The sequence below is a fragment of the Leptonotus elevatus genome, chromosome 2 (genome assembly GCF_054856555.1).
Source record: "Leptonotus elevatus isolate MCC_2025b chromosome 2, RoL_Lele_1.0, whole genome shotgun sequence".
NCBI lineage: Eukaryota > Metazoa > Chordata > Actinopteri > Syngnathiformes > Syngnathidae > Leptonotus > Leptonotus elevatus.
Window position 1 is genome coordinate 16,081,690 of NC_141240.1, and position 15,552 is coordinate 16,097,241.

The 15,552-nt window shown below is 40.1% G+C and overlaps 3 protein-coding genes across 7 annotated transcripts in view; all 3 read left to right on the forward strand.

The window, feature by feature from the left end:
* Nucleotides 1-5,517, forward strand: part of prkar2aa (protein kinase, cAMP-dependent, regulatory, type II, alpha A) — a 39,057-nt gene extending 33,540 nt beyond the window's left edge. For 3 of the 4 annotated variants that reach the window (XM_086069922.1, XM_086069923.1, XM_086069924.1), the window contains 6 exons: nt 1,362-1,503; nt 1,706-1,807; nt 2,386-2,460; nt 2,882-2,947; nt 3,492-3,630; nt 4,336-5,517. In XM_086069922.1, coding sequence (XP_085926048.1) covers nt 1,362-1,503; nt 1,706-1,807; nt 2,386-2,460; nt 2,882-2,947; nt 3,492-3,630; nt 4,336-4,460 — 649 coding nt within the window. In that variant the 3' untranslated portion in view covers nt 4,461-5,517. The remainder of the gene's footprint in view (nt 1-1,361; nt 1,504-1,705; nt 1,808-2,385; nt 2,461-2,881; nt 2,948-3,491; nt 3,631-4,335) is intronic. The other variant, XM_086069925.1, reaches the window with a different exon arrangement.
* Nucleotides 5,518-5,661: 144 nt separating this feature from the next.
* On the forward strand, nt 5,662-7,902 carry naa80 (N-alpha-acetyltransferase 80, NatH catalytic subunit). Its single transcript, XM_086069928.1, has 2 exons — nt 5,662-6,058; nt 6,771-7,902. Exon 2 carries the CDS (start codon nt 6,784-6,786, stop codon nt 7,606-7,608), a length of 825 nt encoding a protein of 274 aa, XP_085926054.1. The 5' UTR covers nt 5,662-6,058; nt 6,771-6,783; the 3' UTR covers nt 7,609-7,902.
* Nucleotides 7,903-12,328: 4,426 nt separating this feature from the next.
* Nucleotides 12,329-15,552, forward strand: part of lamb2 (laminin, beta 2 (laminin S)) — a 45,754-nt gene continuing 42,530 nt past the window's right edge. For both annotated transcript variants that reach the window (XM_086069221.1, XM_086069222.1), the window contains exon 1: nt 12,329-12,371. In XM_086069221.1, coding sequence (XP_085925347.1) covers nt 12,338-12,371 — 34 coding nt within the window. In that variant the 5' untranslated portion in view covers nt 12,329-12,337. The remainder of the gene's footprint in view (nt 12,372-15,552) is intronic.

Consider the following 15,552-nt stretch of genomic DNA (forward strand, 5'->3'; position numbering starts at 1 on the left):
TCTAATTACTCATCAGTACAGTACAGTGAGAGTCCACTGATTGTGATCTGCCCATCTGCATACACACTATCCTAACCTTTGTTCTCTGTGTTTTCTCTGCACGAGGTGTGTAATGATGACCTTTACCAGCAGCACGCCTGCCAAGTCATACTATCCCAGGACTGTAAAAATGTAAATGGTATATCCTCTAAGGATGCATTCAGACTTCAAATATGGATTTTCAGACTAGTGAGCAATGTTCCCTCTAAGTTTCCATGTGTCTGAGCATTCATACAAACTCCTTGAGCATTCTTGGACCATGGAGAGCAACATCAGACATGCACACTTTTGAATTTCTTTGTATCAGGCAAATTAGAAAATACCATATGCCAATACAGCTCTGGTTTGAATTTTTTTAATGCACTGTATACATTTGCTGTGTACCAGAGCAGTGTGCAATTGTGCATGCGTGCAGATTAGAGGGAACATTGCTAGTGAGTGCTCCATGGTGTGCTCCAGTGTGGTATACTTCTATTACTGCCAATCGGCGTAATACAAAAAACCAGAATGAGTCACAAAGTCAAGACGGTTGGAGTAGTGCAGTAGATCCTTAAGTGATTCATCCAGCCTATTCCAGCTGGCTTTGGGTGAGAGTTGAGGTACACCCTGAACTAGCCGCCAGCCAGTCACAGGGCATATACAAACAACCATTAACACCTAAGGACAATTGAGACTTCAATGTAACTAAGCAACATGTTTTTAGAATGTGGGAGAACTCCTGAGTTCTCAACCTCAGAACTTGTAGGTGGATGCAAGACATGGTACAGAACAACAGACCTGTACCTGTAAACCATGCATTTTAAACATGTAATTGTCCCGTATACGTATTTATACACTGGCCCATTTTTAATGAACACACTTTTGATCATGTATATCGGGTAATACAATACAACTACATACATGAATTTGGGTAGATGCTCTGCCTGAAAGGCACAACTAGAATTCTGCACTTGTGTCCTCTTGACTCTAAATCAGAAATGATTGGCTGTGAAATGTTCTTTTTAATCTCACAGAAGCCAACTGCTATTTTTAGATTTAACCCTGGGAACAGCAAGTGATCCTCAACCAACCAACCTGAATGGTCTGCTCTGTCCAAGTAGAATTAAAATGTCAGATATGTTGGGCCTGAGCCGCACTGATTTGTGGCTTAGTAACATTTAGAGGGTCTTTTTGAAAACTAGTAAGTTGTAACTAATGAAATATTCTATAGAACTGTGCCAATCTCCTAAATTTGTGCATGTTAGAACTCTAGCCGCACGGTACTTGGACTGTGCATGGACTGATTCAAGGTTTCTCTCATTCTTTGATGTCTCAATCTCCAGAGGTGTGTATGACATTGTGGTATCAGGATCATGCGTGGGTCAGTATGACAATAAGGGGAGCTTCGGGGAGCTGGCACTCATGTACAACACACCACGTGCAGCTACCATCATCGCCACCCAGGAGGGATCACTATGGGGACTGGTAAGAGCATCCAAATATGCCATCATTCAAACCTGAAACCTTTTGTAGATATAAAGCCAATGTTGTCTCTTGTCCCACTAAGACTTAAGAATGAAATTACATTTCCATGAATGGTGATCTGCTCTTCCCCCAAGTGGACAAACAGGGAACAACAAGTCAGATAATCTACTTGTGATTCCCCCCCCCCCCCCCCACCCTTTAGGATCGTGCCACATTTCGTAGACTCATTTTGAAGAACAATGCCAAGAAGCGAAAGATGTATGAGTGTTTTATTGAGTCTGTGCCCCTACTGAAATCCCTGGAGGTGAGTTCAATGCTTGAAAGAGTGGGTCTTCAATAAATATGTTATTATGTTTGTAAACAATAGGCGCCAACATAATGGCTAGCCTGGTGACTAGTTTTGAAGCGTCAAAGGAGCACATCTGTTCCATTAGCCTTATCCGGGCAACAGAAAGATAAATTAATTAGCCAGGCTCTCAGTGGCCAGGTTAACTGTCTGAATTTCCACCACTTGTATTCTTCAATCAATCAACAGTTGAAATGTAAATTGCGGCCAGTGTTGGGTGTTCCTCTGAAACACTTTACCTTATGTAACCTCTTCTTTTCAAATGATACTTTACACATTCAAACTGCGGTGGTAGAGAAGAAGGCTAAAATCATTTAAGCCCTTAACACTATTTTCCCAGTCGCGCTGCCTTGGTTAAATGACAAGCGTTTGTTTAGATGTGGTGCCATCAGAGCTATTGCCATATGCAAGTTACGTGTGTCGTCATGGTGAAAATGTCTATAGACACAAACATGTTTGCATTAATGAGAGCATTCTGTTCCCAGTATTTCTCTCATTATCTTTTATCCATCATCCACCCCGTTAAATCTGTGCAGGCAACGGAGAGGATGAAGATTGTGGATGTATTAGGTGCAAAGCAGTTTTCAGATGGTGAGCGCATCATCACACAGGTAAGCCCTTGACATTTGACCTCATGCAGGCGAGCTAAGCATGACAGTTGTTTACCAATCATGTGGTGTCATGGCATCTGTAGCGTGTTTAGGGCTGAATGATTTTGAAAAATAATTCACTGGTAATTGTGTACCCCCATCCCAATTTTGCAATTGTGATTTAATATGCAAGCTTTTTTTTCTTTTATTTTTTTACGAACACAAGCAATAAATTAATCTATACCACAATAAACACAACAGATTTATTATACATGAATGTTTTGGTCTTATGGGTTAAGCCTATGCTAATATAAAGGCAATAATTGTTCAACTCTGGATGTTGATATGAGCTGTTTTTGACAAAAGATTTCAAATGTGTCTCAGAATGGAACAAAAAACAAGTTACTTGATACAGAAACTTAACGGCATCTGTTGTTGACAGGGAGACAGTGCTGACTGCTTCTACATTGTAGAATCTGGGGAAGTCAAGATCATGATGAAGAGTAAAGTAAGCAGAGTTTGCATTTCACAGCTTTCTGTTGATTGATTTTATATTGCATAATAATTGTATCCCACACTGATACACTAGATTTATAGTCATTTGCGAGTTAACTGTTTGTTAACTATTTCTTCACATCTTTTTGTGCCATGTCAACATGGCTCAAACTCTACCAAAAAGTTGAAGTAGATGTCGTCAGTGTGTACTTTTCACACCTCTCGGGATTTCATACTGTTTGGTAATGTACATTGTATGAATCCAATTGTTTATCATATCCACAGTGTGCAAAGTAGTGAAAACAATATGTATTTTTAAAACAGAAGTCATTATATTAGCTGACTATAGCAGTCTTCCAGGTAGTTTCTGTATGAATTATTTTGGCTATGACAACCCACACTACCCATTAAAAAGGTTTTGCCAAGCAACAGAGGGAATCACGACTATCGGCTCAGCTGCCGAGTGCCTCCCTCGCTTCGGGGGGTGAGGTAGGAGATGGTGATACGCTCGCTGGTTGCTAACCTTTAATCCTCTTCCCTCCTCTAACACCGTGCAGACGAAGGCAGACCATGCAGACAATACGGAGGTGGAGATTGCACGCTGTAGCAGGGGTCAGTACTTCGGGGAGCTGGCCTTGGTCACTAACAAGCCCCGGGCTGCTTCAGCCTACGCATTGGGCAATGTCAAATGTTTGGGTAAGATGAAATACACACCTCCGTCTGCCTTTCGCACATTTGTCAGTACCAGTTGTTTAAAAGTGTTAGTTTTTTTTCTTCAAGAGTTAATGCGCTCAATAAATGCCTTTTAAAGGGATCAATATAATTCCCTTTATTATAAATGTGTAATGCATTATTCGAACCATTCGGATGACAAGCGACGAAACGTAACGTATTGATCGACAAGGCTGGGGTGGTCGGATGACGAACGGGACACTGGCCGTCGGCCGACCAACCTACATACAGCCATTACTAGCTCACCTATGCAGCCGTTCGGCAACAAGTGCACGGCGGCCGTGACTACTATTTATCGCCGGTGGTGGTCATTTTTGGCCGAAATTATTTGGTGGCTGACATTTCTGTGCATCTCTTTATTTTATTATTTTACCATACAACACTATGTTTTTTCTATATTTAAAACATGTAACAAAATGATTGTGGTTTTGGGAGGCTGGAATGGATGAATAACATTTCAATTCATTTCAAAGAGGAATAATTTGATATCATGGACCGAGACAGTCAAGGTACCACTCTAGTAGGTTTGGATTCCATTTTGTTTCTCCAAATTAATACGAATTTGTTGCAGCAAAATGAGCTCTGTCAAATGGTAATTGTGTGGCTAGAATTGATGTTTGAGCATCTGAGTTGACTCCACACTCACACGTGATGCACTCCTTCTTGCAGTAATAGACGTGCAAGCATTTGAGCGCCTCCTTGGCTCCTGTAAAGAGATCATGAAGAGGAACATCGCCCATTACGAGGAGCAGCTGGTGGCCCTGTTCGGCTCGAGCATGGACCTGAGAGACTGAGCCTCCCACTCCACCCGCCGTGCCTTCTATTACACACACATACACATACACAAACACAGTGGCGACACAGACGCATAATAAGCTTTACTCATACTGTCCAAACATGAGAAATTGTATTTGGTTCACATGAAAAGGAATAAAATAGAATTTTCTTTTGCATATAGAGCACACCGACACGACCACCAACATATTCTGTTCCACATGCACTCCCTAATAAATCTAAACACACACACATACATGCAGATAACTTAAGGACATAACCTATTTTTTTTCACGGCCGCTTCAAGCTTTCAGCACCAGTGTCTTAGCTGCATTCACCTGTATGCAGGTAAAGCAGCAGTTGGACATACAATGAACACAAACACACTTCATTCACAACGTTTTCCAAAATGCAGCATCAATCACGCTTTGTATGGCAGTATATTTACTATCATAAGAGCATTTTAACAGCTCTGAGTTGCCTCAGCCAAGGACACACAGACACACACACAGATACAGGGGGGGACGTTAACTAAACACAAACCACATTTGCAAAAACACAAAATTGAGCTGACTAACTTAAAATAAAAAAATATATATTAAAAATGCAACAACAAAAAAAGAGTTTAATGAAGACAAAAGTTTTAGAAACATTTTATGACGATAAAAAAAACAAGCTTTGATAAAATATTATATATATATATATATATATAAATATATATATATATATATATAAATATATATATATATATATATATATATATAAAAGTGTTTCCTCTCTGTGAGGCTGGGGTGCAGAACAATGTGAGGACACTCCATTTCTTCCTCGACTGTTGAGTTCAGTTAGTGCTGGTGATTATTACAGTACGAAGTGATTAAAAACAATGGCATCTTCCATATCTGGGACTTTGTTATTCTATCATTGACATCACACTTAATTGTATTGAATTAAATATTAATGTATTGCTACCATATATTCAATTATTTTGTTTTTGTTTTATTTTGACCAAATGATAATTTCAACCTCCATCTATGTTAAAACACAGAAAAAAAGCTAATAAAAAGTTATTAGTGCTCATTTCTTCTTGATTATCCTAAATGAGTTGTCCTGGATGGTGGGGGGGGAGCAAAAAATAAAAAAAAATAAACGTTTTGCTAAAACTGTTGTTGAGTAGGGCTATTGTTCAGTTTTTGTGTGAGTAAGATTTTTTTAAATCAAAACTTTGAGATGATATTGAATGGATGGATGCATTTCAGTGAGGATGCTATAATTTAATACTGTGTTTTGAAGCATGAATTCGTTTACTCGGTGTTTGTAGGCAGGCACCCTCAATATGCCACATGTCGTTACAATACAACTCCTGTGCGCAAGGTGGCAGACGAGGATCACGCAAGCGGGAAGAGCCATGGTCAGATGCGTGTCAGGCACTCGTTTCCCCAAGACATGGCAGTATTTTTAGTGAAGAAGTTGATCCTGGAGCAATTTTTGGCAGTTCTCATTTGTGCTACAAGCAAAGGCAACTGCGGACACGGCAGACTGGCTGTTTCAGGAGCGAGCGGACACGGCAGACTGGCTGTTTCAGGAGCGAGCGGACCCGGCGACCGAGTGCGACATGAAGGTAACGTTATAGAAACGACCGGTAGGTCTTTCTTGCTCAAGAAAACGTCAACGCTAATATGAAACTTTTTTTTACGCCCAACCTTAACGCTGAAAGTTAGGATGATCAACTAGCTTCAACTTAGCCTTCCGTCATTTCCTCTATTTTTTTTTAATAGCAGCCGAAGAGGGACAAACATCCAACTGTCCAGTCTACGACAAGTGCAAAAATAACGTACTTACTTGACAGAAAAGTACTTGAAATAATGTTACTCTTGGGAGTATTCCACTAGTGCGCTCTAATCAATGCACTGCTTTCCGAAAAAACATTTTGAGTATTTTTGTTTTTTTAAATGCCCATGATCTCCATCTCAATGCCCATGTACTAGTATAGTCTTGGACTTTTCTAGTAGCAGCTCACTAGTAAAACGACCGATTACCATCATTCACGAGTTCTACAGTCTTCTTATTGCTTCTGTTGGTCACTAGGGAAAGCCACTTGTACTGTATGTAAGCGTAAATGGGATTTCCCAGCACTTAGTGACAAAACAAATCTCAAAGTATCTTTATACTGAACAATGATCTCGCCTCAATTTACCCTTAAATGTAATTGTACAGTGTGAAATCATTGTGTGAATGACAACTGGTGGATTCATACACAGTTAATGCCTAAAACCCCTGCGGTTCATGGTCATTTTCTAACATTGAATAACGGCTTACTATGATTACCACAGGACTGAATCTGGAATGCCTGTGACCAGAGACAGGCTTGATATGAACCCTCATTTTCAGAGAGTCTCTGAGCTTTCGATTTTGGATGATAAAATTGAAACAAAGAGCCAAACTGAAACGGCAGAGGAGATCCGCGTTACTCCCATCCACCTGCGCCTGGACCTGCTGCTTCCCTGCGCTGACCTGGTCAACTCTGAGTGGCAGAGGAGCCAGGCTGCCCGTGTTCACTCGCTGCAGAAATCCTGCCCGGACTTCCCCATCTGCCTGGTTCTCCTACAGGGTCCCAAAGATGCCGAGAAGATGCTGGGACACGCCCGGCTATCTAGAGTCGTAGGCCACGGCGACGCCCTGTTTGTAGAGTCGGTGGTCGTGTCGAAGGCGGAGAGAGGGAAAGGCTACGGGCGAACTCTGATGGAGAAGACTGAGCGCTATGCCAAAGGGCGAGGGTTCAAACGATTGTGCTTGACCACCCACGATAAGCAGCACTTCTACGCCCACCTCGGCTACACGCTGTCAACGCCGGTGCAGAACGCAGGAGCCAGGGCGTCGTTTGTTCCTATGGAGATGCTTCTCAGGTTCTCCACAATTCCTAATTCAGAGGTTAACATTCAAAAACAAACACAAAAGGTAGAAAAAGGGAACCCTGTTGGGACTAATGGACCTCCTCCTCCTTGTCCGATACCACCACCACCACCTCTGACCTCTTTCATACCTCCTCCTCCGCAACCTCCCTCCATCCCTCCTCCAGCTGAAGGTGCACCTGTGATTCAGACTCTCACAGCAACCCCCTACAGAGACGCAATGGGAGCATCCATTTTTTGGATGCACAAAGACCTCTAAAGAACATCTCTGTTGTAAACGCTCTAAAAAAAAAACAAATGGAACGCTAGCGAGAAATGTGTTCTAAAGTCAAGTTATTGCATCATGTACACTATACTCACCAACTCACAGAATTGTCATATCAGATCCTATTCAATTTTAGCACCCCGAAACAAGTGATGATCGGCAATCCTTACAGAATATGCATGATGTTCTTCCATTTTTTCCCCCCAGCTCTGAAATGCAGCCAAAGTGTGATATGCTTTTGTGTGGACTGCAAAAAATATAAAGAATGAAAATGTAATTTGTACAGCACTTGTTCTCATGTGTGTATCTATGTAATGTATTTGCATGTAGGTATATGCACTATTTGCATATTTTAGGGCTTGAGTGATGGAATTTTTTTTAGGTCGATGCCGATTCAATTGGGTGAGTAATTGAAAAAATATGAAATTAATAAAATGACTTGTTTCGGTCCCTTAATGCTTAAAACAATAAAGATACAAATTACAGGCAGAACAGTTGACCATTTCCCAGGACTTTGTCCTATTAGTAATTGTTTCATCAGAAGAAAAACAGCCCCCAAAAGAATGACAGTATTTACATTAGTAATTGGTTTTTGTTAAACATACCTTTTGGGATTATGGCCCAAAAAAATGTAATCTTGCGTTTCATCGGACCAGAAAGACAAATCTATACGTGGGGAAAAAGTGTTATAATCTGAGTTCTTCAGGTTTTAAGATCTGTTTTTAATAATTCCATGTTTTATATTGTGTAAATGAGTCAAACATCTGGTTTTGGAGGCCCTGGATTGAATGTGGATCATGGGGTCGCCCTCTGCATGCTAGCCTGAAAACCAACAGTATCTGGTGTTAAAAAAAAAAAAAATTGCCATTGAAAAAATACAGGTAAGGTGTATTTTTCAGTTATTAGTTAAATTAGCTTTTTATTGCGTGTTAGTCCGTTAAAAATCTATGTAGAGCTATGGGGATATACCGTTTCGATAGCATGACCAGTTAGCATGAGGGATTATATAAATTAAGAGGGAAACTATTTTGGGTGCGGAGAAGTTTTATTCTTCATTATTAAAAGTAATTTATAGTATTTAGTATGAACTACTTAGTAATACATACCTTATTGTCAAATGTAGACTTTTTTTTCCAAATTAGGTACATTGGAATGTGTACTTTTCTACAAATGGTTGAATCGTTTTTTATTTTTACAATTATTGCGCATTGTAGTTTATTTTATTTATTTTTAACACAAGTATTATTTATCGCTACGTAAATTCAACGGGTGAGTAATATGGCCACCTCTAGTAATTCTAATCCAAGTACTGTACTGGGTGTGAGTGAGTAGCCCCTTCTTCCACCACGGAGGGGCCGCCCGTGTGTCTCCTCCCTCTGTCCCTGCTCTGCTCCCGTCCGGTAGGATTCCAACCCGGGTTTTCCACACGCAGGAGCACAGAAGTTTCGCTCCGACTGGAGCAAGGCGACGCAAGCTCCTCTTGTAGTGTCCCACAGCTTCGCAGCAAGTGGACCCAAAGGAAGAGCAGCGGGTTCGGACACCGATAGCGGAGTGTACATCTGAGCGGTACCAACGGGGTGAGTGTCCACCTCCCTGCGGCGTTTAATGACCGCCCGTAAATGGAAGCATTTGGCTATTTTAACACAAAGTGGGTGGAAATAAAATAAAATAAAGAAATCAATTGGAGGACTTGTCTCGTGCTCCTGGAATGTTAGTATATGTATTCATGTTTTTTTAACTTGTGTGTAAAAGTATTACAAAGAAGGCAGTACGGTGTGGATGAAGACGTTTTGCTACTTTCTTCTACAGGTTGTCTGTCCCGTGTGCAGCTGCGAGATGCAAGCGTCACTGTTGGTGTTGGTCTGCGGTGAGTGCACTGTACACCCGCACCTTTTGAAGTCCATCTATAGTTTTTGATCCTTAAGAAATCCTCAGAAGTCATCCAGTGGTGAGCTTGCCGAGGCATAACGATTGTCTCCAGGTCACTGGGTTCTCATTGGTCAAATCTCTGGAGGGCAATACATGAACTTGTTCATGTTGGCTGCACAAAAACAAGTTGAATGTGCCAAACAAGTCAGATCATTCAGCATTGAGGCAGTATTTATGGGCTGGGGGGTGGGGGGGGGGGGGGGGGGATACTGTTCATTAGGGGTGTGCCAAAAAATCGTTTCTCATAAGAATCGTGATTCTCATTTAGTGCGATTCAGAATCTATTTTAAATGTCCTCAAATCCATTTTATTTAAATTATTTTATACTGTCTTGCCTTTGTCTGTGTGTGCCTTTATTTGGAGCGCTGTTCATGTTGTACTCGATTTGGCCACTTAGGGGCAGTGTGGTTCCACGCGGTCTGATACACTGTTAAGTTGTAGCCACATTAGAGAGTAGAAGGAAAAAGTCACAATCAAGTTATTCCAATAAAAGTTGTTTGTTTTTTTGCAGCGTGGAAAAGTGGTCCAGGTTGTTCCTAAAAACATTCACGTGTTAAAACAAAAATAGGCTTGGAGTATGTTAATAAATGTACAGCAGATGTGAGGATGGAAAAATGTCAAGGTCAGTGGAGTAACTCTTCCTTACTACTCGTTTTATAAATATCTAAATACGTGTACTTGAACTATTAGAATAGCATATTCATTATAAATATCAAGTTGCGTGCACTTGAACGATCAAAATAGCCGCTTGGTCGAGACTGATAGCAAAGGCCTCTGTGGGTGGCGTGTCTCCTCTTTATGGTACTTTTAAAACAAGCTCAGCTGAAACCACAAACAAACTCACCTACAGCAATGCAAAATGTGTGTGCGTGTGTGTCCGTCCCATGATGTTATGTAAAAGGCTGACAATATCATATCAATAGCATGTAATAAGAAAGCTTGGGAAAAATCCTGTTCTCATGAAAATGGAGGGCAAAAACTCAATAAAAAAACAGATTAATTCAACATTGGGACATTTTTAGACAATATAAACCCTCTAGTGGTTTAAAGTTATGACAAAATATTGTGTTGTCATAAGATGCAATACAGCATGTCTGCCATATTTGTGGAGCTTTTTTGTTGTTTGTTGCTTTAAAGTCACCTAATTGTTTCCATCGTAATGTGGTTAGCTGTACAGGCAAGGTCAATGTTGTCCATCATCAAACATAAAAATAGTTGACTTGAACTTTGATCAAAACGACGTGTAACGAAACTTGAATCTCATTTAAGTCCGCCTCACCGTTTCTTGTTTTTCACATAGGAAATAATGTAAACTGTTGTCAACATTCGAAGTTGATTAACTGTGTAGACAATTTTTTAAAGGAGACGTATTCTGCATTTGCAATTAAAACTATGCCCTTTTTATGCTTTTGTCAAAATACCAAAGGATCAAGAATTACAATAAAGTACAGCGCAACCTATTATTTTAACCTTGCTAAAATTAGCCCGTTTTCTACTATTGGCCAGTTCTGACTGTGACTCTTGTTACCAAGATGACCAAAGATGGAATAAGGGGGTTGCGACACAAACTATGAACCCAGCGTGACATGGAAAAATATTTGAAAATAGATTGTATTTTCACTCATGGAGGCAGCACTTTTTAGCGGATCACTGCATGTGGAAGGCTACATGTGCTTGGTATAAATATGTATTATGTATATACTGTAACTGATATTTCATTATTTATATTGCTCATATTGCACTGAGCAGTCAGACCCTTTCCTGTGACGCAGTGTTCATGTTGTAATGCTCCAGTTCATAATCAAACTATTTCACATTTGCATGCTAATTGTTTATCATCCTGTCTGATTGTATTTGATTTTTGCCATTGCCATTCTCTTTGAGAGCGAAGACACGAGAAGGTGGGCAGTGTTTGTTTTTGTTTGAAAAAAGGCAGCGGAGGTCACGGCAGAGTGGTTTATGATGCGGCCAAAGAGCCCCAGGTTCGATGGCCGCCTCAATCAGGCAAAAACAGCCGTCCTGTATTCACCATGAATTCTCCACCGAGGTGCCCTTGAGCAACAATTGCGGGGTTGTCAGCTCAGATTTGAATCCTTAATCACTTGTGAAAGCTTTCGAGGAAGTGAAAGCTGAGAGGGAAAGTGCAGGAGGAAATGGGGGTGTAGAATTTGAACAAGTGGGAGTTTAAACATCGCGCACTAGCATAAGACACGTTGACAGACAGCTGGGGATGGGGTCTTGCGGCGCCTTTCGGGACAAGGGGTCATTTTCAAACCCTCAGGGTCAGACATGTTGTGTAGGTGTGTAGGTGTGTGTGAAGGAAACATCAAAGTGGATTTGAGGCTCAGCAAATCCTCTGCAATTCAACTTTTCCAGCACATTTATGCGCGAGAACAGCGGGCTCTCAGCTCCTCATTGTGTGTGCGTGTGTGTGTGTGCGTGCGTGCACGTGTGCGACGTTCGCAGGTGAAGGTGGGTTTTAGGCAATGGGATTTTGGGAGTGTGTCTCAGAAGTCTTTTGTAAGCGACAGCCTCCGGAAATGTGTAGATATCAGAACAATGGTGCAGCAAGGAGGGGAGGGTGGGGGGGGGATAAGTAGAGGAGCAAGAAAAGCTAGGCTCGAATCAGAAACAAAGAACAAGGGGGGTGGGCCTGATGGGTGGGGGCAAAAGGGGAGGGCAGAGTGAGGGAACAGGTTGGTTTATATGAAAGGCCCGGTGAGATGGGTTTTTTGTTGGCAGAAGCTTTTCTGTCTGAAAAGTGGAGGTGGAGATAAAGGTGGGGGAGGATCAAATGAGAAATGGATCTGGTCTCATTCAAAACAAAGGTCTGGCTGGTTTCTGATGTCCTGTTCAGAAGGGAACAGTTTAACATGTTTATCCGGAGAACATTTCACTTCTCGAGGTAGCGGGGTGACAATGGCGTAAGGAATTTGTTCAATTAGCTTATTATAGCAAACTCGGATCTTTAACAACCAAATGTGGTTTTTAGACTGGATTGACTGGACAAGCAATGAGAAGCACGGGTTTACGCTGAAATGCTTGATGTTGACTTATTGTTGCTTTGGCCATAGTGCGTTTTTGTGTGTGTGAGTACGTGTGTCTGTATTTCAGGCAAAGCTAATTATTTTCTTCACTGACGTCACAGTACCCCTGTGATGTGTTCATTTTATGCGCCATTCTAAAATGGAGTCATTTTAGTCTAGTTTTAGTCAGTACAATCATTTTACCCCTGTATTTTTCCCCGTCAGCAGATAATATATGTAAAACTATTTTACATCAAATTCTCTCGCATCTTTTTAATGAAAAACAACTTGACACACAATTACAGTATAGCAGGCAAGTGGTTACAATGGCTCCATGCTATGAGCTAGCAAATTAGCCAGCATTAGTTAGCAGTCGGATTAACATTATTGTTGGAATGGTATAGCCGTTGGATTAATGTTACGCTATAACTATAATTGATTTAATTTAATGTAATTGTTTCCCCCTTTAACCATGAATCCACCTCCTGTCTGTCCCACGTCCCTCGCTCGCTGCAGATTTGAAAGGGTGTGTGTCACTATATGTCACATGACATGTCATTTTCGTCTCGTTTTGTTCATGAACTAAAATGTCCATACATTTTTATTAAGTGAAGTACATTTTTCGTCTCGTCTTCATGAGTCGATGAAAATGCATATTGATTTAGTCCCACTTATTGTTTATTGATGAGGGTTTTAGTCTAGTCTAGTCTAGTTTTGGTGCAGTGAAAAAGGTGTGTGGACGAAATTATTTTTGTTAATTTTCATTGACAAAATTAACACTACTGTGATGCCATCACAAACAAAAGTGATGACTAGAATAGTCTCAATGTTATTGCCGCCCTCTCTGCTCTTTGACATTTTATTTTCCCAGTCTTTTATTTCTGCCGTGAACCCAGAGGCTAATGCTAATGACAGGCTGCGTAAAACAGCCCCCCCCCCCCCCAAACATCTTGAGACCTCTAATTATCTAGTCTCAGACAAGGTGCAATTGCACTGTGATACTGTCAAGAGGGAAATGGATCACACACACACACTCTGGACTCGGCTTGTAAACATGAGCCAGCTGTCACATATGTTGGAGGTCATCTATATTTGCATGATATTGACATTAGAATTCAGTGTAGTGTAACATCTACTTGGAAGTAGTATTCTTCATCTTCATTGATAAATCTATGAAGGTCATTCAATTATATTGCTGTTCAGATGAGCTTTGCTGTGATGGTTGTAACGAAAGGAGCGAATATGGCCTTTTTGTTATTGCTATTGTTGGCCAGCGAGGTGCTTACATTTGGTCAAGGTAAAGTACACGTTTTTGTGATGTACCTTGTAGGATTTACAATTGAACCCCTCGGTCAGGGGTCTGCAAGCTGCGGCTCTGGAGCCACATGTGGCTCTTTAGTTCATTTCCTGTGGCTCCCTGTGGGCCTCTAAAAATAGTGGAAATTATTATTATTATTACATGTTTATTTTTATGTTTTAGATAAAAATATTATTTAAACGAATTAATTATTAAATAAAATAAAAAATATTCAAAAAGACTCCAAATTTTACAAAAGGCAGATGAAAATTGCCCCAAAATGTCCAAAAAGTGACCACATAATGTCCAAAAAGGAAGAGGAAAAGCAGAAAATTACCACAAAATGTCCACGAAAGTCCCAAAAATGTCAGAGAATTGAATAAAAACGTCAGAAAAGAAAATGTTCAAAAGAAGAAAGGCAGTCTTTGGAATTGCCCAAAAAGTCAGAAAATAGAATTATTTTTTTTTTACAAAAGGCAGACAAAAAAGCGTTCAAGAAGTAATTATAAAATGTCCAAAAACTAAAGAAGAAATCCCGAAAATTACCCTAACATGTCCACAAAATTACCCAAAATGTCCCAAAAAAGGAAGAAGAGGGGCAGAAAATTAACATATTGTCCATAAAATTGTCAACAATGTCAGAAATTTGGCAGAAAGTAAGAAAAGTCTAAAAATGTGTGAAAATTAAGTATAAAAAAAATACAACAACAAAAAAATACAGAAAAGGAAGACAAAAGGTGGAAGAAAATTAATTGGATGCTGCATATTTTTGGTTATGGTGCAGCTCTAATTAGCTCTAATTAGCTATTGCCATTGTTGGCCAGCGAGGTGCTTAAATTTGGTCAAACCCAAAGATCTTGCTTGCTAATCTCATGATGCAAAAAGTCAAGTGATGTTATAAAGAGGCTTTTACATGATATGATAGGGTTTCATATAAAAATGAATAAATACATTTATTAGGGTTACAGTTAAGCTTGAGCCTATCCCAGCTGACTTTGGGCAAGAGGTGAGATCAATCATAATGCAACAGATGTGGATAAACAAACATTCACACTCACATTTGCATCTATGGACAAGTTTCGAATCTTCTGTTAACCTATCTTTCATGATTTTGAAATGTGGAAGTAAGTAGAAGTATCCAGAGAAAATCCTCACAAGCATGGTGAGAACGACTCCAGATAGTAATGCACGAGTTTAGTTCCAAGCAAACAATTGTTGACTGCGAGGCACACGTGCTTACCACGCCGTCTAATGAATTATTGACGTCGAAATACTATATATGGCCTCATACTAATTCCTATAAATAATGGCAAAAATTTGCTTTTTGGGCCAAACTGTGCAGCTGTGAACATTAACTCATTCACTGCCATTGGCGGCTATAAACGTCCAAAATTAATTTAAACTATTTCTATTAGTTTAACATTTCCCCCCCACTTTTGTTAACAAGAGTATGAAAACCTATACTTTTTTATTGTACATTTATAACCGATATAAAATTTTTGATTAATCGTGAGTTAACTAGTGAAGTCATGCGATTAATTACAATTAAAAAAAAATTATCACCTCTTGTCCCAAATTTCTAATAATCTTCTTTTTTTTTGAATTTATGGCAGGGAATGAGTTAACTTTCTTCCCCCCTATGACATCCAACTAAATTCTAGTGAAAAAACAAAGAATGGAACATCT